The 23,844-nt window shown below is 34.5% G+C and overlaps 1 protein-coding gene across 1 annotated transcript in view; it reads left to right on the top strand.

Annotated features, from left to right (window-relative positions):
* Nucleotides 1-20,903, top strand: part of ABCA1 (ATP binding cassette subfamily A member 1) — a 148,997-nt gene extending 128,094 nt beyond the window's left edge. Inside the window, exons 35-50 of the mRNA XM_074196781.1 lie at nt 307-381; nt 972-1,141; nt 1,919-2,096; nt 3,559-3,674; nt 3,769-3,913; nt 5,886-6,009; nt 8,718-8,847; nt 9,851-9,971; nt 10,838-10,900; nt 12,071-12,177; nt 12,728-12,869; nt 13,838-13,972; nt 15,828-15,931; nt 16,042-16,134; nt 16,400-16,643; nt 16,977-20,903. Of these exons, the coding sequence (XP_074052882.1) occupies nt 307-381; nt 972-1,141; nt 1,919-2,096; nt 3,559-3,674; nt 3,769-3,913; nt 5,886-6,009; nt 8,718-8,847; nt 9,851-9,971; nt 10,838-10,900; nt 12,071-12,177; nt 12,728-12,869; nt 13,838-13,972; nt 15,828-15,931; nt 16,042-16,134; nt 16,400-16,643; nt 16,977-17,117 (2,088 nt within the window). The 3' untranslated portion in view covers nt 17,118-20,903. The remainder of the gene's footprint in view (nt 1-306; nt 382-971; nt 1,142-1,918; nt 2,097-3,558; nt 3,675-3,768; nt 3,914-5,885; nt 6,010-8,717; nt 8,848-9,850; nt 9,972-10,837; nt 10,901-12,070; nt 12,178-12,727; nt 12,870-13,837; nt 13,973-15,827; nt 15,932-16,041; nt 16,135-16,399; nt 16,644-16,976) is intronic.
* The last annotated feature ends 2,941 nt before the right edge of the window (nt 20,904-23,844 follow it).

Raw genomic sequence — 23,844 nt, 5'->3', positions numbered from 1 at the left:
CCTTGGTGTCCAGAAGCCATGAGGTCAAGTCTTACCTAGGATTCATACTAGCTATTTTAACTTCTTTGTTTCCCAGACAACTCCCTTAACAATGTAAATTAGAGATAGTTTAGCCTATCTTTGTCAATACAGGGAATTAACACATCAGAATATCCAACTGATAAAATTAAATCTCGAAAAAAAAAGAGAATTATATAAAATGATGCATATAGATAGATACTGATCTATTTTTTCTGCAGGTAAAATATTCCCTGCCAGTATGAAATAATAACATTTGGTTTTGTGTTTGCTCTTTGCCATTCTCAGGACAGTTCTGCAGATCGGTTTCTCAACAGCTTAGGAAACTTCATGACGCGCCTGGACACCAAAAACAATGTCAAGGTAAATCCCTGTCTTGGTCAGGATACCTTCTAGTACCATGAGACCTCTAGGCCAAATATTATCCTCCTTTAGATAATAAAATTGAATAAGGCTGTTCATAAGAGAAAAGAACAAATTTATGACTACACCTTTTAGCGAAATGGGTTTTATTTTGGGAAAAGTGGTAGGCTTGGAATCAGGTTCAAATCCAACCTCACATATATATAGCAAGTCAGTTAACCACTGCTGTCTCAGTTTTCTCAACTATGAAGTTAAGATTTAGTAGTACCAATTTCCCAATTTTGTTGTGAGAATCAAATGAAATTATATTTGTAAAAGCACGTAGCACAGGCCCTAATCATAGTAGATATATGCTAAAAACTTTTTCCCTTTCTTCCTTTTCCTATATGTTATATGTTTATAATATTATATATCTGTATCTGTATCTGTATCTGTATATATATATATATATATATATATATATATATATATATGTGTGTGTGTATATATATGGACTATTTTTCATGAGATGTGTATAATTGGGGTATAAATGTCCAGGAACTGGATTGCTTGAAGGGAGTCAGTTCAAAGCCAGCATTTTTGTCTTTCAGGTGTGGTTCAATAACAAGGGTTGGCATGCCGTTGGCTCCTTCCTGAACGTCATCAATAATGCTATCCTCAGAGCCAACCTGCCCAAGGGAGAGAATCCCAGCAACTATGGCATAACTGCTTTTAATCACCCTCTGAATCTGACCAAGCAGCAACTCTCCGAAGTGGCTTTGTAAGTTTTAGAGATAAGGAATAAAGAAAGGATTGGGGAAGTGGGTCCACTCACCCATTTAATTTGTCCCATCTTAATCAAATGCTTGCTAAGTGAAGGCACTATTATAACTTTTGGGGGAAGATAGAACAATAAATAATTTATAATCCTGGTCATCATGAAGATGATAGACCTGGAAGAGCATTTGACATGGGAAAATGACTCTAAAACAAAATAGAGGGAAGGTGGGAAGGAGAGGAGGAGAGATGGAGAGAAAATTCTTCATGAGATATGAGAGGGAAGAATCATTTCCAAATTGAGAGATGGGGGAGAGACATTTGAGCTAAGTCTTCTATGATGTATAGGATTTCAATGGGCAGAAGTGTGAGGATTTTAAGTATGTCATGAACCTTACAGGTGTTTTAAAAAACTGGGTCAAGGGTTAGATAGAATCAGCAAAAAACTGAATAGGTAGTCCAGTTTGGCTAGATCACAGAGTCCATGGTAGGTTGTTGCATGAAATAAGACTAGGATCTTTCCAACATGGTAAAATCTTTGAGGGCAGGATTATTCTATTTAAAATTTACACATCCTCATACCTTACCCCAGTGTTATGTCACTTAACAGTAGATATTTTAACAACTTTTCAAATTTTAATTTAGTTGATACTCAAAGTAACTAATAATTTTGAGAATCATTTCCAAAGTTATTATTGTGTTATACATTTTAATTTATGATTTCTAACACCCAATCACATCTCTTTATGCTCTAATGGATCCTTTAAATTTTTTTTTTCAGGATGACTACTTCAGTAGATGTCCTTGTTTCTATCTGTGTGATCTTTGCAATGTCTTTCGTCCCAGCCAGTTTTGTTGTTTTCTTGATCCAGGAACGTGTCAGTAAAGCTAAACATCTTCAGTTCATCAGTGGTGTAAAACCTGTCATCTACTGGCTTTCTAATTTTGTCTGGGATATGGTAAGAGCTCATTTGGGGTATTCCTCTTTTTAGTGCATGGCAGGAATCAATATTATGGGAAAATGCCCAATAGAATTAGAAAGAGATTTCCAGAAAGAAATTAAAGTAGTTGCAGAGTCTCTTACTGTCTTTTATTTTGCTAAATTATCCTTAAGTGTTTCATAATGCTAAGAATCTTAGATTTGAAGTAAAAAAAAAAACCTGAGCTTATTAAGTTTAATCATAGGACCTTGGGGCAAGTCAATTCACTCTACCCCCCCTAATCTCATACTTTTCCTGTGCCTCAGTAGTCTTCTTTGAACAGTGAAGTAATTGGACTTGATCTCTAAGTTCTAATCAAACTATGTATATTTGATACAAATATAAAATATAAGTCTAAAGACTTGTCATATTGAATATACCATAAATCATAAAAAAATTGTAAAATATCACAAACATGGTATTTTAAATAAAGGTTCAACATCAATTCATTTATCCAACCATCTTTCAATTTTTCTCAACCTAAGTAAATCGATTCTGCAGAGTTCAGATTTTTCAGTTTTAACATTTGAACAACTTCAAGAAACATTTTGAAATTGACTTTTTCTCAATGTTTTATTCACAATGCTGTTTATTTTATGGGTACTTTTTAATGGGCTAATTTTACAGGGATGTCAATGTCATTAAAAAACCACATTTAACTTGGGATTTAGAAGCTCTGGATTATAGTCTTGGCTTAAATATCAACTAGCTTTATGACCTACTGTCTAAGAAGAAAAATATCTTTCTGCCCTACCTACTGTCATTGGGAACAAAAAAATGTGAAATTGGGGCAGCTAGGTGGCATAGTGGCTAGAGCATAGGCTCTGGAGTCAGAAATACCTAAGTTCAATTCCTGCCTCAGATACTTAATAATAACCTAACTGTGTGACCTTGGGCAAGTCACTTAACTGCATTGCCTTAAATAAAAAAATTTTTTAAAAAAATAAGGCACCATGTGAATTGTAAAGGTATACAGCGTTTTGTCATTATTTCTGAAGATAAGTGAATTCATAGGTATGGATATTCCAGCAATGTAGACCCTACTATGTCTTATTAGTCAGACATTTATATGCTTGCCTAATTCCTAAGAGAATTCCTCAAAACATAAAATTATTATTTTTATTTTTAACCATCAAATTGTTTTACTTATTATTGCTAATATTAATAATAATAATAATTTATTTTATGCCAATTGAAAAGAAATTTTTGAAACTTATACTCAGCACAACACTTAAGAATATATAAGATAGAAAATCCAAGGGTAAAATTCTTGTCAGAATTTATTGCTTAATACTTGAATTAATAATTTTTATACTATTTATCTACAGTTACTCTCAGATGTATTTTGTCTGTTCTTTGTTATTATCAGAAGGAAAAAGTTTTGAATATAGTTGTAGAGCTAAGGATGAACTTTAATCTTTTTTTTTCCTTTTTCTTTCAGTGCAACTATGTTGTACCTGCCACTTTGGTCATCATTATCTTCATCTGCTTCCAGCAAAAGTCCTATGTGTCTTCCACCAACCTGCCTGTCCTGGCTCTTCTTCTCTTACTTTATGGGTAGGCATTTTTAGGTCAAAAGTTGGAGTTGAAATGAAGAATAATTTGAAACAAGAAAGAATGCTTAATTCTGTCATAATTTCTGTCATACTAGGTGGTCAATAACCCCTCTCATGTACCCAGCCTCCTTTGTGTTCAAGATCCCCAGCACAGCTTATGTGGTACTCACTAGTGTGAACCTCTTCATTGGGATTAATGGAAGTGTGGCCACTTTTGTCTTAGAGCTCTTTACCAACAATGTGAGTATTGTGATTTTTTTTTTTAGGAGTTACCAGCTTTTTTATTGCAGATAATTGATGGGTTATTGTGATTGTCATAGAAAAAATATATTGTGGATCAGATACTAGTCTTGGAAAAGCTTGGTTGAAATCCTACCTTTACCCTAGCTAAGTGACCATGGTCAAGTCGCTTGACTTCTGTGATCCTCAGAATGGGATGATAATGCCTATATGCTTACCTCAGAGGGTTATGTTAATAATGAGCTATTATATTTTGTGTTTTGGGTATTTAAATAACTAATTTGATGAGATTATTATTGGAAATATTAGGTGTTTGAAAAGACAATGATATACACTTTAGAACTTTAGAATGTACTCTAATATTATGAATTAAAACAAAACTGAGAAATAATGAGGTGATCTCTCATTTATCTTAGTGAAATTTCCTTAGGAAATAACACTAGAACATTTTGTTCAAAAATCACTTTTCTCATAACCCTGATAGGTGGTACAAATGTTATCACATTCCATTTTATAGATAAGAAACTCTGTTTAGAGAGGTTGAACAACTTTCTTGTAGTTTCTTGTAGAGGCTGAATTTCTTGATTCCCATTCTAATTTTCTTTCCTTATTCTTGGGGGACCAAATTTTCCCAATAACTAGAAATCTCACCCCATTAACCAAGACTATTTTATTTCATTCTGTTTTGATGGAAACATTTAATTTCCTGCTTTCAGCAAAGCACAAAGGAACATCATTTTAACTTTTTTTAAATGGCTGTAGCCATCATTTTAAGTATAAACTAATATATTTTTCTCTATAACAGTGATAATCATTGGGTCTATTATGGTTTGTAGGGCTAGTTTTCATTATATTAATGGCCCTGCCTAGGTTATTGAACTTTTGATGTATTTCTTTGAGGGGTTTTTTTTTTTTTGAGGCAGTTGGGTTAAATGACTTGTCCACACAAGCGATGACTAAGACTGGATTTAAACTCAGGTCCTCCTGACTCTGGGGCCAGTGCTCTATCCATTTTGCCTCTTAACTGCCCCCTTTTGAGCTGTTTGCTTTTATAATTTGTCTGATAGTTTCTTGTTGACACATTATCTATTATTTACTTTTGCCTCTTGCCCATGTTCCTTTCTACTTTGATATATCCCTGTAAACATAAAACTTGTTAAGCTTATGTTTAATACAAGAGAAATTATATTTTAAGTGAGGATCTCACTTATGAGTAAGATGAATAAGCTCTTTAGAGCATGTATTTTGTCTGCATCGAAGCTTTTTTTTCTTATTCTCAATTGTTCTGGATAAATAGCATTGCCCACTTATTGTAGACCCTCTCTCAAGCCTTTGAGAAGCTTCTTTCCCTCTCTGCCATGATGATGCAAAAAAGTTCTAAAGCATGTAGCATATGTCATTGTCACTTTGAAAATGAATTTGGAATGTGTTTCAGAGTAGAATTATAGCATGATATATACACAAGCTGCTGGCTAGATGTCTACCATGTCCTACTTGTATACATTTTCTCTTATCTAAGGCATTCTTCTAAACTCTCCAAAGGATATTTCTCGTTTTATCAACTGTGTTATTTTATCAGCTATAATTGAAATCAGAGATTGGCATTAATCTAAATCATTCTCAAAGTTTAAATGGAACTTTGAAGGTCACTCATTTCAACTTGTACCTGAGCAGGATTCCCATCTCTCAAACAATAAGTGGTCATTTAACCTCTACTTAAGAGCCTTCAGTGAAGGAGAACTTGCTACCCTCAAAACAGTTCATTGTACATTTGGATAACTCTTAATTGTTGTCTTTAATACTTGAAGTTGCAAATGTTTGAACACAGCTATCACATCTTGTTAATCTTTTCTTTACATTAAACACCCCATGGTCCTTCAGCTACTCTCAGCCAATAGATCTGCTCTTTATTCCAGTTTTGTAATTGCCAAATGCAACTGATAACAGGGTGTTTTTATGTTTGTTTTTACAGAAGCTCAACAATATAAATGATATCTTGAAATCTGTGTTCCTGATATTCCCTCACTTCTGTCTGGGCCGAGGGCTAATTGACATGGTGAAAAACCAGGCAATGGCTGATGCATTAGAAAGGTTTGGTAAGTGAATACTCTTGAAATATCCTTCACTAATGGCATATTAATATTAATTGTCTTAGGTCATTAAGACATTTTTGCCTTCATCTTAGAACAAAAATCCAAGTCTTATTTCCTATACATGGCTTTCTTTCCTTTGTGGACAGGTGATATCTATATCTATCTATCTATCTATCCATCCTGTTTTTACTAGGCAACATTTACACCTCTCCCCCCATCCATGATCTGCCCAATGTGAGGGGGCATACTGGGTATAAAAGCATAAAACTTTTAATGAGAAAAATACTGGATCCTTTTGATCCAGTTGAGTATGCTTCTTGAGTCTGTAAGAAAGGCTAGCCTTTAAGACTTGAAGTCACCTCAGGACAGGACACACAAAAGAAGAAATATTGATCATTTAAGGTCAGACAAATCAAAAGCTAATGTTTAGGCAGAAAACTATGTGTTGTTTATTACATGCTCTGTAAAGATAATTCATTGTGGCTTTGTTAACTCTCTTACATCACCCCACATTTATTCACTGGCTTCATAATTAAAGCTCCATGATAAGGGAAACTTCTAGGAGCCAAGATGACAGAGAAAGCAGTAAATCACCTAACTCTCCTATATTCACCTCCAAATAGTTATTAAAATAGCACCCTGAAACATCCAGGAATAGCAGAACCAGCAAAAAAGATGGATAGATTCTGTTTTATTTATTTTTCCAAATATGTAAAGATAATTTTCAAAAAGTTTTCTTCTTCCTACTCTTTCCTCACTCTACCTGGATCTGATAGAAGTAATCTGATAGAAAGTTATATGTGTACAAGAAGACCACAACATCAGGGTGGTGATGCCATGACAAGCACATGAATTGAATTTGAGTGAGGGAATGCTGTGCTAAGTCACCAGGCTCACTTTCTTCTCCAGAGCTATCTGGGTTCAGTGGCTAGCTACGGGTCAGGACAACTGGAGATGATTCTGGATGCTAGGTGGTGCAGTAGATAGAGCACTGACCTTGGATTCAGGAGGATGTAAGTTCGAATCCAATCTCAGACACTTGCCATTTACTAGCTGGGTGACCTTGGTCAAGTCACTTAACCCTGATTGCCTCACACCCAGGGCTATCTCCAGTCATCCTGATTCATATCTGGCCACTGGACCCAGATGACTCTGGGAGAAAGTGAGGCTGGTGACTTAGCACAGCACCCCCTCACTCAGATTTAATTCATGTACTAATTCTGGCATCACCTCCCTGATGTCATGGTTGTCTTCAAAAATGAAGAACAAACATCATTATATATGTACAATTGTGTTACACATAGGATAAAACAATCTTTTTAAGTCTAATAAACTTGGAAATTAGCAAGAAAGGTCTGTCTCACTTGGGCAAAATGGGAATGTAATTGAAGACAAGAAGCACCCCAGTAAACTAGCAGCAAACCCCATCTCAGCAAAAATAGTGAGATCCTGAGAGGAAGGGAGAAAAAATAGGCACTCAAAGTCTTGTAAAAAATGAATGCTTAAAATTGTCTTGATAAGTAATTGGGAAAAGATAAGTAAAATTCTACTAAAATAAATATTGTTAAAAAAGATTTGACCTTTCCCAAGTATTTCATACCAAGAATTTAATGAATTGTATCACAGATACCTGTGTTTTAGCTTAGAGTGAAAGCTATATTAGAATAGATTTTGAAAAAAAAAGAGATTTTGAGAAAAACAAGGAATAATAATAAAGGTATTGATTATTCCTTATTGTTTGAATCTTGAAAGTGTGTTTTTTTCCCCAGAGAATGTACTCTGACACTTTATCTGTTATCAATAAATTGCTTCTAGTTGTCATAACATAGCTATAATAACAATATGTGGTCTATTCCTCCTCCTCTCCCATACCCTAGCTCCTTGCTAACACTATGGCTTTGGCCAATTCCAAATCTCTCCTTTCTATCCTATAAAATGATAGAATGATGACTTACCCTGCTATTATGTTATTATGAAGATCAAATGAGAATTAAATAAGTGAAAAATAATTTTTGAATACTTACCATGTATCTAGTGCCTTTAGCTTGGTAATTTAATACTACAAATGAGATAGTCCCTACTCTCAAAAAGCTTGCATTCTAATAGAAGGAGATAGAGGAGAACAAATCAAGTTGGGAGGAGAGGGATAGCCAGCCAATTGTACATGCAATTGTACATTTTGGAGGCAATGGGTAAGATTAGGTAAAAGTTGACTTATTCTAGGTGAATTCTAGTGGGAGGAGGAAGAACAAGAGCACTAGAATGCTGGTATATATCTCTATTGCTTGGTAAACTGTAAAGTATTTGTCTTATTATTTGTGTTTTTAGAAGGACTGTTTAACTTGTTTTATTAGGAAAGAAATTTGTGTGCATATTTTTATATGTAGTTATAGCATGCTGAATGATAATAATGATGATTATGTTTTACTGAATTACTCCTAGTAAATACCTTATTTAGTCTATGATTTAATGACTTTATAAGCAATTATCCTCGGTTGCCAGCTTTTGAAAGTTGATTTGATCTTACCTGGCAGTGGATGCTGGTCATCAACCTGGACTGGAGCATAGGCCAATGTGCAGGAGAAAGCAATAGACCTCTTAGACTAAATCCTAAAACATTAGTAAATATGATGTTTATGTCCTTTCCCTTCTGTCTAGTTGCTCTTTTCAGAGGACTAATTTGTGTGCATGTGTTTTTTGGTCTTCACTAGGAGAAAACCGTTTTGTCTCTCCACTCTCCTGGGACTTGGTTGGAAGGAATCTCTTTGCCATGGCCGTGGAAGGAGTGGTCTTCTTCCTCATCACAGTACTGATCCAATACAGGTTCTTCATCAAGCCCAGGTGAGCTTACTTCTCAGATTTTTATTGATTCTAAAATTTCAACGTTGAAGGAAACCCCTCTACTACATCTTTAACAATGAGCCTTTCATTATGAATCTGCAGTGATGTGGAACTTACTTCCTTTTGGGACAGCTCATTCACTTTTGCAGCTCTGGTTAGATGGATTTTCCTTACATCACAAAATATCTACCTCTTTGTAGTTCCCACTTCTTGCTCCTGACTCTGCCTTCTGGGGCTAAACAGAGAAACCTGAAGCTTTTTTTTTCACACAATGCCTTTTTAAATATTTGAAGATAGTAATGATGTCCTCTCTAAGATTTCTGTTCTCCTGGCTAATTATCCCCAGTTTCTTCAGTTGATCCTCATATTCCATCATTTTTAAGCCTTCTTAATCTTGGTCACTCTCATTTAGGTACTCTAGTTCTTGGTATTCTTTGTAAAATGTGAGGTCCACAGCTGAATACAGTTCCGGGAGCTCATCTTTTCACTAAAAACCAAACTTCTTTGCCCCTGAATATTTCATTTTTACTTCTCTTAGACTTTGAACTTCTGTTGGCTCTTTATAGTTTACATCAACATTAGATCAAGGAATCATAGACTAGAATGGGAAGATACCCTGCATAGCACCTTTTACAACTTCCTGGGAAATGACTTGGCTGAATTGTATCACTATTTAACAGCAGAATCAGGTCAAGAATCTAGGGTCTTCTTAACTCCCCAGAGGGATTTCTTTCTATTCCCTCATGATGAGAAGATACATCTGAAACTTGACATCTCTGTGCTTCTGAGACACAGGGTGTTCATGGAGAATTAGCTGTGATTTTGAATCAGGAAAGGCCTATGGTAACATGTGGCTTCTAAAATTTACTGTTTGAGCACAATTGGGCAAGTCATTTAGTATTTTTCAAACTATGATTTCCTGTTCCATTGCTGACTTTGATATTTCACTTTAGGAGTTACTTTCCACTGAAATAATATGCTCTCCTCTATTTTTCCCCTTAAGACCTGTGATTGCAAAACTTCCTCCTCTAAATGATGAGGATGAAGATGTGAGGAGAGAAAGGCAGAGGATATTGGATGGTGGTGGACAGAATGATATTTTAGAAATCAAAGAATTAACCAAGGTGAGGAAATGAGGAATTGTTTTATATTTTTCTTATTCAAATGTCTGCATTGTATTAATAGTACATATTTGAAATATGAGACACTTCACTTGGCATAAAAAAAGTAAACATGTAAATTGAATTTTGACATAGGAATCTTCTGTAAGATAATTACTCTATAATGCATCTTATTTGTTCAGATGTTCACATATAAACAGTGATATATTATGGTATAAAAGGAACTCACAAATTCTTTGTTTAGAAACAGAACTGGGACAAAGGAAAATTTAATTTTGAATTATTTACCACAAAAAATGGAGTCTGACTCATATTCAAGGGGGGGGGAAGTCACTTTTTATATGTGCTGCAACACTTTTCACCTTTATCTTGATGGTGATGAAGAATGATGGTAGTAACTAATTGTGTCTTAATGGTAAGTTTCTGACCCTTAGTTATGGAACAGAAGGAATCACTGACTAGCGGGATAGCCTTGAAAGTTACATGTAGAAATTTTTATAAATTTTAAAAAAAGTATGTCCATGAATTAGATTACATTTCACGTACAATCTTTTCTTTCTGTTCTATAATATATTGAAATGAAAATTCATTGGATTTAAAACAAAACAAGAAAAAAGTGAGCCCCCACTGAATTTAAAAATGGAAATTTAGATGGCAAACAGTGGGTTACTCTAGGCCTCTGAACAAGCCAGAAACTTGGGATATCACAATGCCAATTATTCTTGGCACTATGAAGATGTGAGAACCTTACCAAGAATATTTGTTTCAGGGACTATTGAATTTTAAAATCTTTATTTCCTTTTAACTTAGTATTGGAATGACCTTGAATGAATGATGTTCATTTATTTCTGAATGTGACTTTTTTTTAGGTCTATAGAAGCAAGAGGAAACCTGCAGTTGACAGAATCTGTGTTGGCATCCCTCCTGGAGAGGTAATGTCAATGTTACCACATTTATACCAATTAATTGAAAATGTGCTGAGCCAATTAGATTAGGAGTGGAAGTAGGGAATTAAAAAAATGTTATTTAGATGATCTGTAGGACATTAATAATTTGGGGGGGCAAGAAAACTCATATTCACAGAGATTTTCAACATGAGTTCATACTTTCAAAACACATCTATTCTGATGTATCCCATCCACACAGATGATGAAATTCAAATAAATATGAGATCTCCCCTTTCTTGCTGATGTTGTTTTTGTTTTCTCTCTTTGGATGGTAAAATTGAACCTCATTTCTTGTTTTGTTGTATATTGATTTTAAACTCATATTTGATCATTGAGCTGCTGCCTGTATTTGAAAAAATACATATATATTTATATATATTTATATAATTCAATATAATACAAAAAATGCATTGTGGGTGCTCCCAGCACCACCTTAGATTGCCTTAAGTATTTGTTGATTTTCATTAATTTCTGCGATTGAAAAAAGGTCATCAAAACTTGACAGTTAATAAGTCACTAGGCATATGCTCAAAATTTATTCCATTTTGGTAAGACATCGTCAGAATTTTGCTCTGATAACATAGTTTATAGGAATCTGGTTTCCTGTCTTAGCCATAAGTAGAAATCTTAAGTGGAAGATATATACAATGTCTAAAAAATTGCACCCTCTGACCCATTTTACAGATTCACTATAGAAATAAAAATGAGGGACTTTTTTTTGTTTTTCTTTCATTTTTTTGTCATGGGCAAAGAATTTATAATTGGTGGTAGCAAAATCAGTCTATTCCTAGGACCATTCTTGTTGTAGAATTCATCAGAGCATACACTCCTCACATCTTAGCCTCCTAAGCTAAAGATCCCCCTCCATGTCCTAATCAAGCATCCAAGAAGGATTTTTGTATATATGTCTGTATGTATACATATATCTATTCTATATATGTTTATATGGATTGCATATGTGTGTGTATAATTTTCAAAAGTATTATAATCTTTTTAATTGTCATTTTAAAAATGATGATTATATTTAACATTTTAAGATTGTATACTTTGAAACTTCTGCAGTGATTATTTGAAATCTAGTTCATTTTGGTATTTAATGTTATCATCATACTTGGCATGGGATCTGATTCAACTTAACCAAGCTTTCTTTTTCAGTGTTTTGGGCTTTTGGGAGTGAATGGGGCTGGAAAATCATCAACTTTTAAGATGCTTACTGGAGATACCACCGTGACAGAAGGAGATGCTTTTCTCAATAAAAACAGGTTAGAAATGACCTTTCTTTTTGGCATTTTACTCAGTCCCTTCAAATATCTATTCTATATCCTTTTTAAAAAATTATTCTGCAATTATACTATTAGATAATTCTCCCTTATCCCTTGCTTCCTCCATTAAAAGCCTTGGAAGTGGGGCAGCTAGGTGATGCATTGGATAGAGCACAGGCCCTAGAGTCAGGACCTGAGTTCCAATGTAGCCTCAGACACTTATTAATTGCCTAGCTGTGTGACCTTAGGCAAGTCACTAAACCCCATTGTTTTAAAGAAAGAGAATTTTAAAAAATGTTTAAAAAAAAAGCCTTGGAAGCTTAATAATTTTTTTTACTAGATGTCATTATTATAATAAAGCAACAAATCTTGTTATCGTAATTTTTAAAAACTGTTGAGTGGATGATAGCACAACTTGAGTGACAGATTATGAAGGCTAAGCTGAAACTTGGCAGATTATAGTACTAGGAAGGGCAGCTATGAACATAGGCCAAATAATTAGTGATTCATTATGTGCAAGAACCACAACTATTTCTCTTGTGTTTTGCAGTATCCTGTCAGACATCCAGGAAGTACATCAGAACATGGGCTATTGCCCTCAGTTTGATGCTATCACTGAACTATTGACAGGAAGAGAGCACGTGGAATTCTTTGCACTATTGAGAGGTGTCCCTGAGAAAGAAGTTGGCAAGGTAATGATAGCTTAAAATCAATGCCAGTGGTGCATCTGCCTATAATAGACATTCTTTCCAAAAATGTATTCACCCTATAAGAATAAACTTATGAAGATCAACTCCTCACTCTTTTCTGATAAAGTAGAATTTCAGTTCTTTCCCCTAACCATTTTTGGGTTGGTGAGATGCTGTGGTGACTGGACCAGGTGAAGAGTGACAAAATAAGAGATAAGTGTTGCTATGACACCTGCTATCTGCACATGACTTAATGATCTGATATTACAGCTGAACACAAAATCATTTTCTTCCTTCTTCTCTTGCCAGGGCAGTTTATAGTTGGAGCTGAGGGGGTGGGGCATTAATATCACTTTGTAAGAAAAAAATACTAATCCTTTCATTATTGTTATCATCAGTGTTCACATTTGTGCTACTACAGAGAGGAAATCCTTGATTTTGTTCTTGTGGTTTTTTAAAAAATAATTTCAATTATTTCCCTTTTCAAATTCTCAAGTGACATGGTAGAGTGATTAATATGTTATGATTTTTTTGATGTTGAATTTATTCTGTTGGTTCCCACATCCTTTATCTTCAGTATTGTAGTTCAAGGTCTTCTGTCTCATCAGACATTTTCTCCTTTAAATATAATACTGAATCTTTTTGATAGGAATTGAACTTTGTGGGCCCCACTCATTTGTGCTGGTTGTTACAGAATTGTCTGCCTATCACCCTGAAAACAAGTTGGGGCCATTGTTTTCCTTTGTTAATTTTTACTGCAGACATGTCAACAAAGCACTTTTAAACAGGGAGTCAAACCTTGCCCCTCAAACATTGAGGAAAAAAGGACTATTGGTTGGTCTTTTGATTTACTTTGCAGTAAAGTATATAATTCTATAATTGGGATCTGTGCATTTCAAGTACTTTATGCAAGAACTTTCTAATTTGAGGCAGAAAAACCTAAACAAATTGAATTTCTTTTCTTGCTATAGGTTGGTGACTGGGCAATTCGAAAATTAGGCCTTGTGAAATATGGAGAAAAGTATGCTGGGAATTACAGTGGTGGCAACAAGCGAAAACTTTCAACTGCTATTGCTTTGATTGGAGGGCCTCCAGTGGTGTTTTTGGTGAGTGTTAGAAAGTCACAGCTCTTTTGTACCTTTTCCCATGTTGGAAAAAAATACATTGATTTTTTTGGGGGGGTATTTTAAGTTTTTATGAATACACTACTTGAAAGAAATTGCATATGATGAGTATTACTCTTTGATCTTTTAAGATGTATTTGTGTACATCTTCATCCTCATCAGTGTTCGTATGGGTGTGCCAGAAATGGGAAATCTTTTGTTTTTGTAAGTTTTTAAAAAAAATAATTTCCAGTGGTTTCCCTTTTCAAATTCTAAAGGAGTGCTGCTAAATTACATGTAGGGCTTGGCCCTTTTAAGTGAACTGTTTATCTGGAGAGCTTAACATATGAATATCTCTGTGATATTTACTAACCCAGGTGCAGAACAAAGTTCAAATTAGTCATTGGAGGGGAAAAAAAAGTAAGTTAAATTGAACAATAACATAAAGAAATGGACTGGGTCTTAGGAATGGAATAAAAGATGTTAGATTGGGAAGCCCTGACTTTATAAAGGGCATGACTCAGTTATATTGTATTCATGTTATTTCAAAAAGTCAGTCTGCTGGAGCAATTTGATATATAGACCATGATTACATAGATGTAAACTTAGTGTTTACAGCTCAGACTCAATCAGTCTATCCACAAACATTTATATAAGGAAGAAGAAATGGATCTCAGAATGGGGCTAGACTCAGAATCAAAGAATTTGAGAGCTGGAGGGGATTTGGAGGTTTGACATCCTTGCTTAAACAACAAATTGTTTGTTTACTTCTTGATATATAAGTCTGAACTGTTATTACTCTGTGACTGAGAAGGATTTGAAATGAATAATAGTGAGGATAAGGTTCTAGATCTGGAATTGAAAGGAACCTTAGAGTTCATTTAAATTCAACCCTTTCATTTTAATTATGAGAAATCTGAGGTTTAGGGAGGTTGTGACTTCCCTAAAGTCACACAAGAGTAAGGGGCAGAGTCCAGATTTGAACTTGAATTCTCTGACACAAACCACATAATCTTTCCAATGTGCACTGTTTTCCCTGCCATTGACTTCCATTGAGATTCTGGATGCATAAGACTACACAGGTGCTTTATCAGAAAAGATACTAAATTCTGCAATTCTGCTTAAATATGTACTGACATGATGAGGGCCTTCCTGGTATAACATTCTGTGATTCTGATCTTTTATAGCACTGATAATAAGCAATTCCCTTTTTAAAAAATTTAAAATTATTCTTTCTTCTCACAATAACCCTGTGTGACAGATAGTGCAGGTATCATTAACACTTTTACAAATGAAGAAAATGAGGCACAGAAAGCCAAAATGTATTAAGATAAAATATTTGTCACATGATGATTTTGAGTTTGGGGAATATATTGTCTAATTTTTTTTTTTAAGCAAATTCTCAGGGGCGGCTAGGTGGCGCAGTGGATAAAGCACCGGCCCTGGAGTCAGGAGTACCTGGGTTCAAATCCAGTCTCAGACACTTAACAATTACCTAGCTGTGTGGCTTTGGGCAAGCCATGTAACCCCATTGCCTTGCAGAAAAAAAAAAAAACTAAAAAAGAAATAGAAAAATAAAAGCAAATTCTCTCCATTGAAATCAAGTCTTGCAATGTCATAAAATATCAGTTTAAAGGAACTTCAAAATTCATCCTGGACAGCACATTCCTGAGGAGTTTTTACATTCTGAAATGACCATCCCCAGAAAATCTGCTACTTCTTAATGTGGCAAAGAATTCCTTTACCATTTTAGATAGAGATAGAAAGATGGCTACGTTAGAGCTGTTTGAATTATATTTTTTTATCCTATTTTCAAATTATTTTGAGTCCATGAAAATCTATATCATTTCCATTGTAGGATGAACCGACCACTGGCATGGATCCAAAGGCCCGTCGCTTCTTATGGAATTGTGCCCTAAGTGTAATCAAGGAGGGAAGGTCTGTGGTGCTTACCTCCCACAGGTAAATAATGGTCATTTTACTCCAATTTACCTTTCTATCTACCATATCTTTAACTGGAGTGGTATTTAAAAGCTGCAAAGCTAAGGAATTGTTTTTCTTTTTTTGCACAGCATGGAAGAATGTGAAGCTCTCTGTACCAGAATGGCAATCATGGTCAATGGGAGGTTCAGATGTCTTGGCAGTGTCCAACACTTAAAGAACAGGTGAAACTTTGGTTTTCCTTGGTGTCTCAAATTGGGGGATTAGTTAGTCCTGCCCTTTTCTAAGATTATTGAATGTAGGAGACCTAAAAATGCAAGGCAAATAGGATAATTGAGTTAAATTTTTTTTTTAGTACTTTTTCTGGGGACTGGAAAGAACACTATTTTTCACAGTATCAAGTTTCATTGTACCCTTAATATAGGTTGTCTTTGGATTCTTTTCAGAAGGTTTTTAAGAAACTACTCTACTTGACTTTGTTGGTTTCAGGTTTGGAGACGGTTATACCATAGTTGTACGAATAGCAGGCTCTAATCCTGACCTGAAACCTGTTCAGGACTTCTTTGGAGTAGCCTTTCCAGGAAGTGTCCTTAAAGAGAAACATCGGAATATGCTCCAATACCAGCTTCCGTCTTCATTATCTTCTCTGGCCAGGATATTCAGCGTACTTTCCCAGAACAAAAAGAGACTCCACATAGAAGATTATTCCGTTTCTCAGACAACACTTGACCAAGTAAGTTTGCTCTGGGATAAAAAAATGGATTCATTTTTAACTGAGTCATGATTTTTATACTGGAAAATCCTTAGGGAGAGTCCTGTACTCTCCAGTTTATTTATTCTGGGAGGTGAATCCTTCACTTTCCTTTAAGCTTACTTGTGGTTAGGGCTTTTTGGGCCTTTTTTTCCTTGGAGAATTAGTTAGCTGATGAATTATAGATTCTCTATTCATGTTGTTATGAATTCATTTGTCTTACCTAATGTTAAGACTGCGGGAGATTTGGGGTAAACGGAGTAAAGAAGCAAAAACATGATTGGAACTAATTGAGTATTACCCTTCTTTTGACAGGTATTTGTGAACTTTGCAAAGGACCAAAGTGACGATGACCACTTAAAGGACCTGTCTTTGCACAAAAACCAAACTGTTGTAGATGTTGCAATTCTCAAATCTTTTCTGCAAGATGAGAAAGTGAGAGAAAGCTATGTCTAAGTTACCCTCTCCTTCCTGAGAGAGGCTGAAAGACAGGAGGAACCAGAGACCTTCCTTTGCAGGGAGTGAAATGTTCCAGGGGTCAGGGCCAGAGGATTTCATGGGAAAGAAACAAAACTGGACCCTGTGCTGATACTCTACAATGCAATGCAATTCAATGCAATGAAGACAAAAAATTCCATTACAGGGGCAGTGCCTTTGTATGTAGTCTTTGCCTTGTTGTACGGCTCTCAAGTGGAAAGACTTGAATCTAGTTTATCAATTTTAGTATAACTGTGGGAAACTGTAGTATGGAACCCATTGGGTTTTGAATCATCCCTTTTTGTTCCTTTTATATTTTTACCAGGGTTGCAACAATAATTCATTGAGTAATCATGGCCAGTGATTATTTATTGAAATTATAAGGTATGCCCACCAATAGTCATTCAATCCTGGCATGCCAAGGGTAGGGTGAATGGTGACACATCCATTGCTGGCAATGAATGCACCGAACCTACTAGTGCCAAGATGTGACAAACTGAAGTACCATGGCGTATTGGATGCTATTTTTGTGAAGGGAAAGCCTTGATGACTGCTCTGTAATTAAGGGACTGCTGAAAAATCACTTGACAGTCAATAGTGTGGGGCCACAAATCACACCGTGGATGGCAATGCACTGCTTTGATTATCCTCTTTGTGAGTTGCTGCAGGAGTGGTACCATGCCAAATTTTGACTGCCCTGGACAGACAGGCTTCTTAGTTCCATTGCCACAGGAGAGTTTCCTGTCCTTCTTTCCTATTTAGATGAGCCTAATTCTAGTAAGGACCCAAGAGCAAGGAGCCAAACTGCAGATAGAGAATGAATTCAACAGATTCCTTGACTGCATATTCTTAATGCTAGAGCATATTAGTAAAAAGAGACAGCATGCAAACTTGCTGGGTACTACATCCATCATTTCTCAGTTGTCTAATAAAATGGTACCCTGTATCTTAAGGTAATTTTGTTCTACCTATATGTAGTATTATTTCAGGCTTTGTGAAATTCAGCTGAAATTTGGAGGGAAAAAAAGGTCATTTTATTTTAACAAAAGAGTATTGTACTTATGTTTTCCATGTTTATTTTAAGTACCTTATGTGATTTCTAATTCAACAAGTTCTTTGTAGAACATTGTAATGTATTCTAGTATGGCCACATCACCTCATAACCTGGGATGTATTTGTAGATATATAACAGGACTAGTGAAAATAATATGGTGTTAAAAAAAAATCTCACGACAATCTTAGAATTGAGTAATTTTAAGGTTGCTTGAAATTGACTTCATTTGAGACTATCAGTATTTTTTAAAAACATCTTGCTGAATAGAGGCACTGAGTCTCAATAGAATTCTTGTGCTGTAATTGGTTTACATATATTGGTTGATAGAGAGGTATGGAATCTTAAGTACCGACTACTATCTTAGATAGTTCTTTGAGAAAACAATCCACTGAAGCCATCATCAAATGAAAGGTCTCAAAGAAACAGCATAGAAATGGTTAAAGTATCTCAAGATCAAACCAAAACTATTTGTTATGGAGAAATTTGCTGACTTTATAAGCATGCCTTGTTCACCTGCCACTACAGTACAATGATTGGTTTTGCAGATGTCAGAAACCATATTTGTCCCAGATAATCTTATAGCCTAATTTTTTAAAAAGACACTTAGTTGGCCTGAAAATAGATATAAAGTACTTGCTTTTCATGGATGTATCCACAAAAATTAGATGATGTTTGAAATCTATGTATTTTTTAATGGGTAAACACTTGGGAGTTCTGTTGAGTCATATGGACATTTTTGCTTTAAATAATTCCATAATTCATGTAGCCTGTCTGGAGACAATGGAAAAATAGGAGAGAACTACTATGTAGTACAGTTGAAGTGCCTTTTTCATATCAAGCTCCATTTTTTTTTTTAGATTTTTAAAAATAAACCTTTTAAAGAAATTTTTGAAATTTTCAGGCTAGTGTATTTTTGTTTAAAATTAAAATAATTTTTATCATTAAAGGGGTTTTAATAAGGTATTTTCATCAGTTGAATGATGGTCCCCAAGTAAATAAAAAATATGACTTGAGTTAACATCCTATCATCTCCTTAAAAATATTCGTTTACTTCCAATAATCCTTGGTAAGAGATCAGCAAATCCTTGTTCTGATGACATTCTTATGTAATGCATAAAATTGTTTCTATTCATGTAGATTTTCAAAATTCAAACTGATTGACTGAAATTGGTTATTGGACTTTTAATCATAATCTCATCTTCCAGGGGTGGCTAGGTGGCACAGTGGATAAAGCACTGGCCCTGGAGTCAGGAGTACTTGGGTTCAAATCCAGTCTCTTAATAATTAATTATTATAACTTAATAACTACCTAGCTGTGTGGCCTTGGGCAGTCCACTTAACCCTATTGCCTAACAAAAACCTAAAATAAAAAAAAAATCTCATCTTCCAAATACACAAATAGTATGAACATTGAACTAAAAAACTTCATTGAGAAAAAATAATTTTAGATTCCAAAAACAGAAGTGTTTTCTTCTCCAGGTAGACTCAATCTTGATAAGAGTTACATAAGAGATATTATGTCATCTGATTGTGCTTTCTCTTTCATTATAGAAAATAAGTAAACAACAGTTCCCATTATTTTTATTTATGATTAATTTGTGTATAAGTTTTTTTTAAACTCCATACTTAAAATTGCCTGTGGAAACTTAAGGTTGTGGGTTTTAAATTTTCCCAAAATATGCCTGCTACTTCTTCCTCTTGACACGTTGGAATTTTGTCAATAACTGTGAATCTAAGAAGGAATCTCTAGTTAGTTCAATTGTTGAAAAGACAAAAAATCCTGAAACTACTGTGTTCTAAGTGTTCTGGGAGCTTTGCAGCTCTTGAATATTGTACATTATGTGTTCTTCATTGACCATAAATCATTTACTAAGGTGATTTTTTTCCCCTCTTATATACATCAGGTAAAATTTTTCCAAAGAGCCATGTATTGTGTGGTACTGAACCACTTTGATAATGAAATATCCTTGTTATTTGATACTCTTTTAAAAACTGAAAGCATCCTTTTTTATAGTATATTAGTATTTTACTAAGGATTAGCTATATTTCTCTCCCCCCTCCCCACCTCATGATAAAAGCTCTGTTTTTTGTGCTTTTTCAATATTGTTGGTCCTTCATTCCAAGCACTTTATGCTGTCTGTAATGGGATCTATTTTTGCACTGGAATATCTGTTAACTGCAAAAAAAACTAGACAAGGTTTCACAATAGATTTCTAAGTTAAATAATTTTCATTAAAAATTGAAAAAAAGAAAAAAATTGTATTGTTAGTAACTTTATATGAATTATTAAAAAATCATATTTCTATGTTGTATTGAGTCACCAAAATAAAGCTGTGACAGTTCTTGGTCTATATCAATTTACTTTCATGAATTGATGGGCACACTCACCATACTGTTAAAATGATGTCATAAAACTACTTTATCAAGGATTACTCAAATGGGCTGTTTAGGTCCTCAGCAAAAAATGTAAATCACAGTGTTACGTCTTAGACTAAAAGTTGAAGTATCACCGGTGATCTGGTCCAAACTGCCCCAATCCTGAATCTTGTCTGAAAATACGATCTATTATTATCCCCAACATCTGATCTGTTAGCTGTTCTTCTGTCATAAGGAAACTTCCTACACCTTCACTCTAATATTGCTCTAACTAATAAGAGTTCCCACCTTAAATATTGAGCTGAAATTTTCTTCATTATAATATGGATCCATTAGTGTAATTCCTTTTCTGCAAGATAGTCCTTGAATTACTTTTAAGATAACATATTGTCCATTCTAGGCTGCTTCAAATGATGCTCAGATGGAATGCTTTCTAGGCTATGGCCTGGAGCTCTTTTGTGTTAGCTCTGCTTGACACTAGTCTTAAAATATGATACTAAGAATTTGATACTTAAAATGAGATTTGACCAGGGTGGAACAAAGCAGAACTATTACCTCCTTCACCCTAAATAATAGTTAATGCATTCTAGAATCATTAATGACATGAGGATCTGAATCAGTTTATCTGACTGTCACTACACCTTTACTTTATATATGACACATTTTAAATCTGATTTACTACTTCTCGCCTTTATTTTCTTAATTTGTAAAATGAGAGGACTGGACACGTCTGTGAGATTCCTTCCAGCTTTAGATCTATAAGCTCATGAGTCTGTGGTCCAGTTTTTGCTTTTATCTTTTTTTCCACACTGTTGACTTTTGTTATGAATTTTTATTTTTTCATCATGATGGAACTGATTACATACAAATTCTCTTTTAACATCAAATTTGCCTTTTTTTCATACATTATCCAATTTTACACGTCCAGGTTCAGTTTCAATATTTTAGCTAGCATTGGTGTTAATTTTTTATCCTTTTAGGGAATTCTCTTGAGTATCTCTGAATATTAAGATTTTTTTCAGTATTGAAAATCTTCCCACCCGTACCCCTTCTATGTCCTCATCCTCAATTTTATCTGAGAAGCCATTCTTTTGAGGTTTTTAGATGTTACTTTTTTCTTTATTTGGGGGGTGCGTTTTTATCTTTGTATGATCAATGCAGAGGAGCTGGGATCTTTCACAACCTTATTTTGCCATTATTGTATGCAGTAATCACAGGGGAGCAGGTCTTGTGATATCTCTGGAAACTCATTGCAATGGAGCTTGTTCTGAAGATGTCAATCACTCCCCAAACAGGCTATTTTTCAAAATGATGTAACACACCCTAGTTGCTGATCCTCCTGTGCACTCCTCTCAGTCGAAGTGTATCTAAATCCTGCCCCTCTGGCTCCTTTTGAGCACTCTTGTATCCAGTACTGTGTGATGTCCCAAGTTGCAATTCCCTTTCCTCAGTTAAATATCCTTATTTCTACTTTAGTATCCCACTTTATTTTGGGTTGACACCATCTTGGGAGAATTCTCAATAAATAATTGGTTGATGCAATGAGGATCACATCTGAATCAGCAATCTATGTGCATGCAAACCAATGACAAATTATAATAGAGATAAACACTAACTTACTAATATCCAATTAGAAAAAGAAATGAGAAGATACTGGATAGTCATAATAGTTCCAATCTGACTTTTTTTTAAAGGAAATTGTTAACTCTGAAAAATGGGAAGTAGATAAAAGAAAAGTGCAATCCAAAATTATCATTTTAAACATTTGTTTATCTGACATGAAACAGCCATCACAACAAGCAGAAGCAATCTTGATCAGGGCTCACTTTATTTTGCCAAGTATAGAAACATGGTTTTCAAAGCTAACATCATGGAGTATGATGCCAAAAAAATTAGGACCAAAGTGTCACATCACAAAACAGTGAAAAGCAGTAAAGGAGAAAATGAACTTTCAGAAATTTTGGTATTCCTTAAACGATTACCCCAACGATTTACTAGTTAAAAATGATGTACAGAAAAGATTTAAAAATGGATGGATTGAAAGAAGGTAATACACTAAATTTCACAGTGGAGAAACAGAATGTCTAGATATTTTTACTAGGTAAGTAATTAGTAACATGTAGATTTCCTTAATTTTGAAAATATTAGAAGTTTTAAGTTATCTTGGCTCATTCACAATGAAATAAAAATAAATTTATTTATGTTTTTTATTTTCAGTATCCTCTTACAGAAATGTTTTCACTAGAGGAGGTACTTTCTCCACTGATAAATAATAAACCTGCCTTTTTTTTTTAGGGGGGGAGTTGATATGGTAGGAGAAAAAGGTATCTTTTGGCAAAGTATCTCCCTGAAATGGGTGAGATTTGTCCTCAGATAGCCAACAATCTGTTGCTAGGCTTATGCTTGAAATCTTTCTAGTTTGGTAGGACCAGACCTCAGACTTTACTGGGATAACTTGTGCCTTAGGTTGCTACATAGAGAAAAGTTGTTACATTTGCAGCCCATTGGTCCACAACACTTTCAAATGAGACTCAAATAAGCTTAAAATGTAATTTAAAAAATATAATTTGAAAAATATAATAAAACACTAATATGTACATTCTAAGTTAAAATGAATTCCATACAGATCCTTATATATGTATTAGTGGTCCTTGTTTTTATTTGAATTTGATTCCACTGATGTAGGTGTATTAGAGGAATACTTTGGAAGATATTTTTTTTTTGACAAGATATAAATAACTGTACAGAGACAACTTTGGCATTTTTTCTACAAAGAGAAAACTGACATTTTCTTCTGATGTTTATATTTGTCCATTATTTTAAAAAAACAGAAAAAATTAATTTTCCTTTTGTAATCTTTGTCATGGAAAAGTATATTTTCAACTAACAATCAGTCTTATAACTCAAGATTAGCTCCCTGGAGTACAAGGCATACTAGAGAGCAAACAAAAATGACACAATCAAATAGAAAAAGAAAAAAAGTTAATGCAGTAATGTTAACATTGCAACCAATAAATGACCAAAAAATTTTTCAGTAAGTCTACCAGACACTGAAGTGTCATTGAAGAAAATGATCAGTAAGATTTTGTAAAATGGTGACGACTTGAAGACCTGCCCCCCTCAATACCAGCAACCCGGTAGTAAATCTCTTGGAGGTCAGTAGTTATTCTGATATTGTCCTTACCTTGCAAGTGTCCAGCCCTGTGCTTGCTCAGTGAGCTGAACTGTTACAGCTAATTAGCTCACTAATTTAGTTAAATAAAAAAGGAACTTAGG

The sequence above is a fragment of the Macrotis lagotis genome, chromosome 8 (assembly GCF_037893015.1).
Source record: "Macrotis lagotis isolate mMagLag1 chromosome 8, bilby.v1.9.chrom.fasta, whole genome shotgun sequence".
NCBI lineage: Eukaryota > Metazoa > Chordata > Mammalia > Peramelemorphia > Peramelidae > Macrotis > Macrotis lagotis.
The sequence above is the reverse complement of the archived record's forward strand: the minus strand, read 5'-3'. Positions and strand labels throughout refer to the sequence as shown.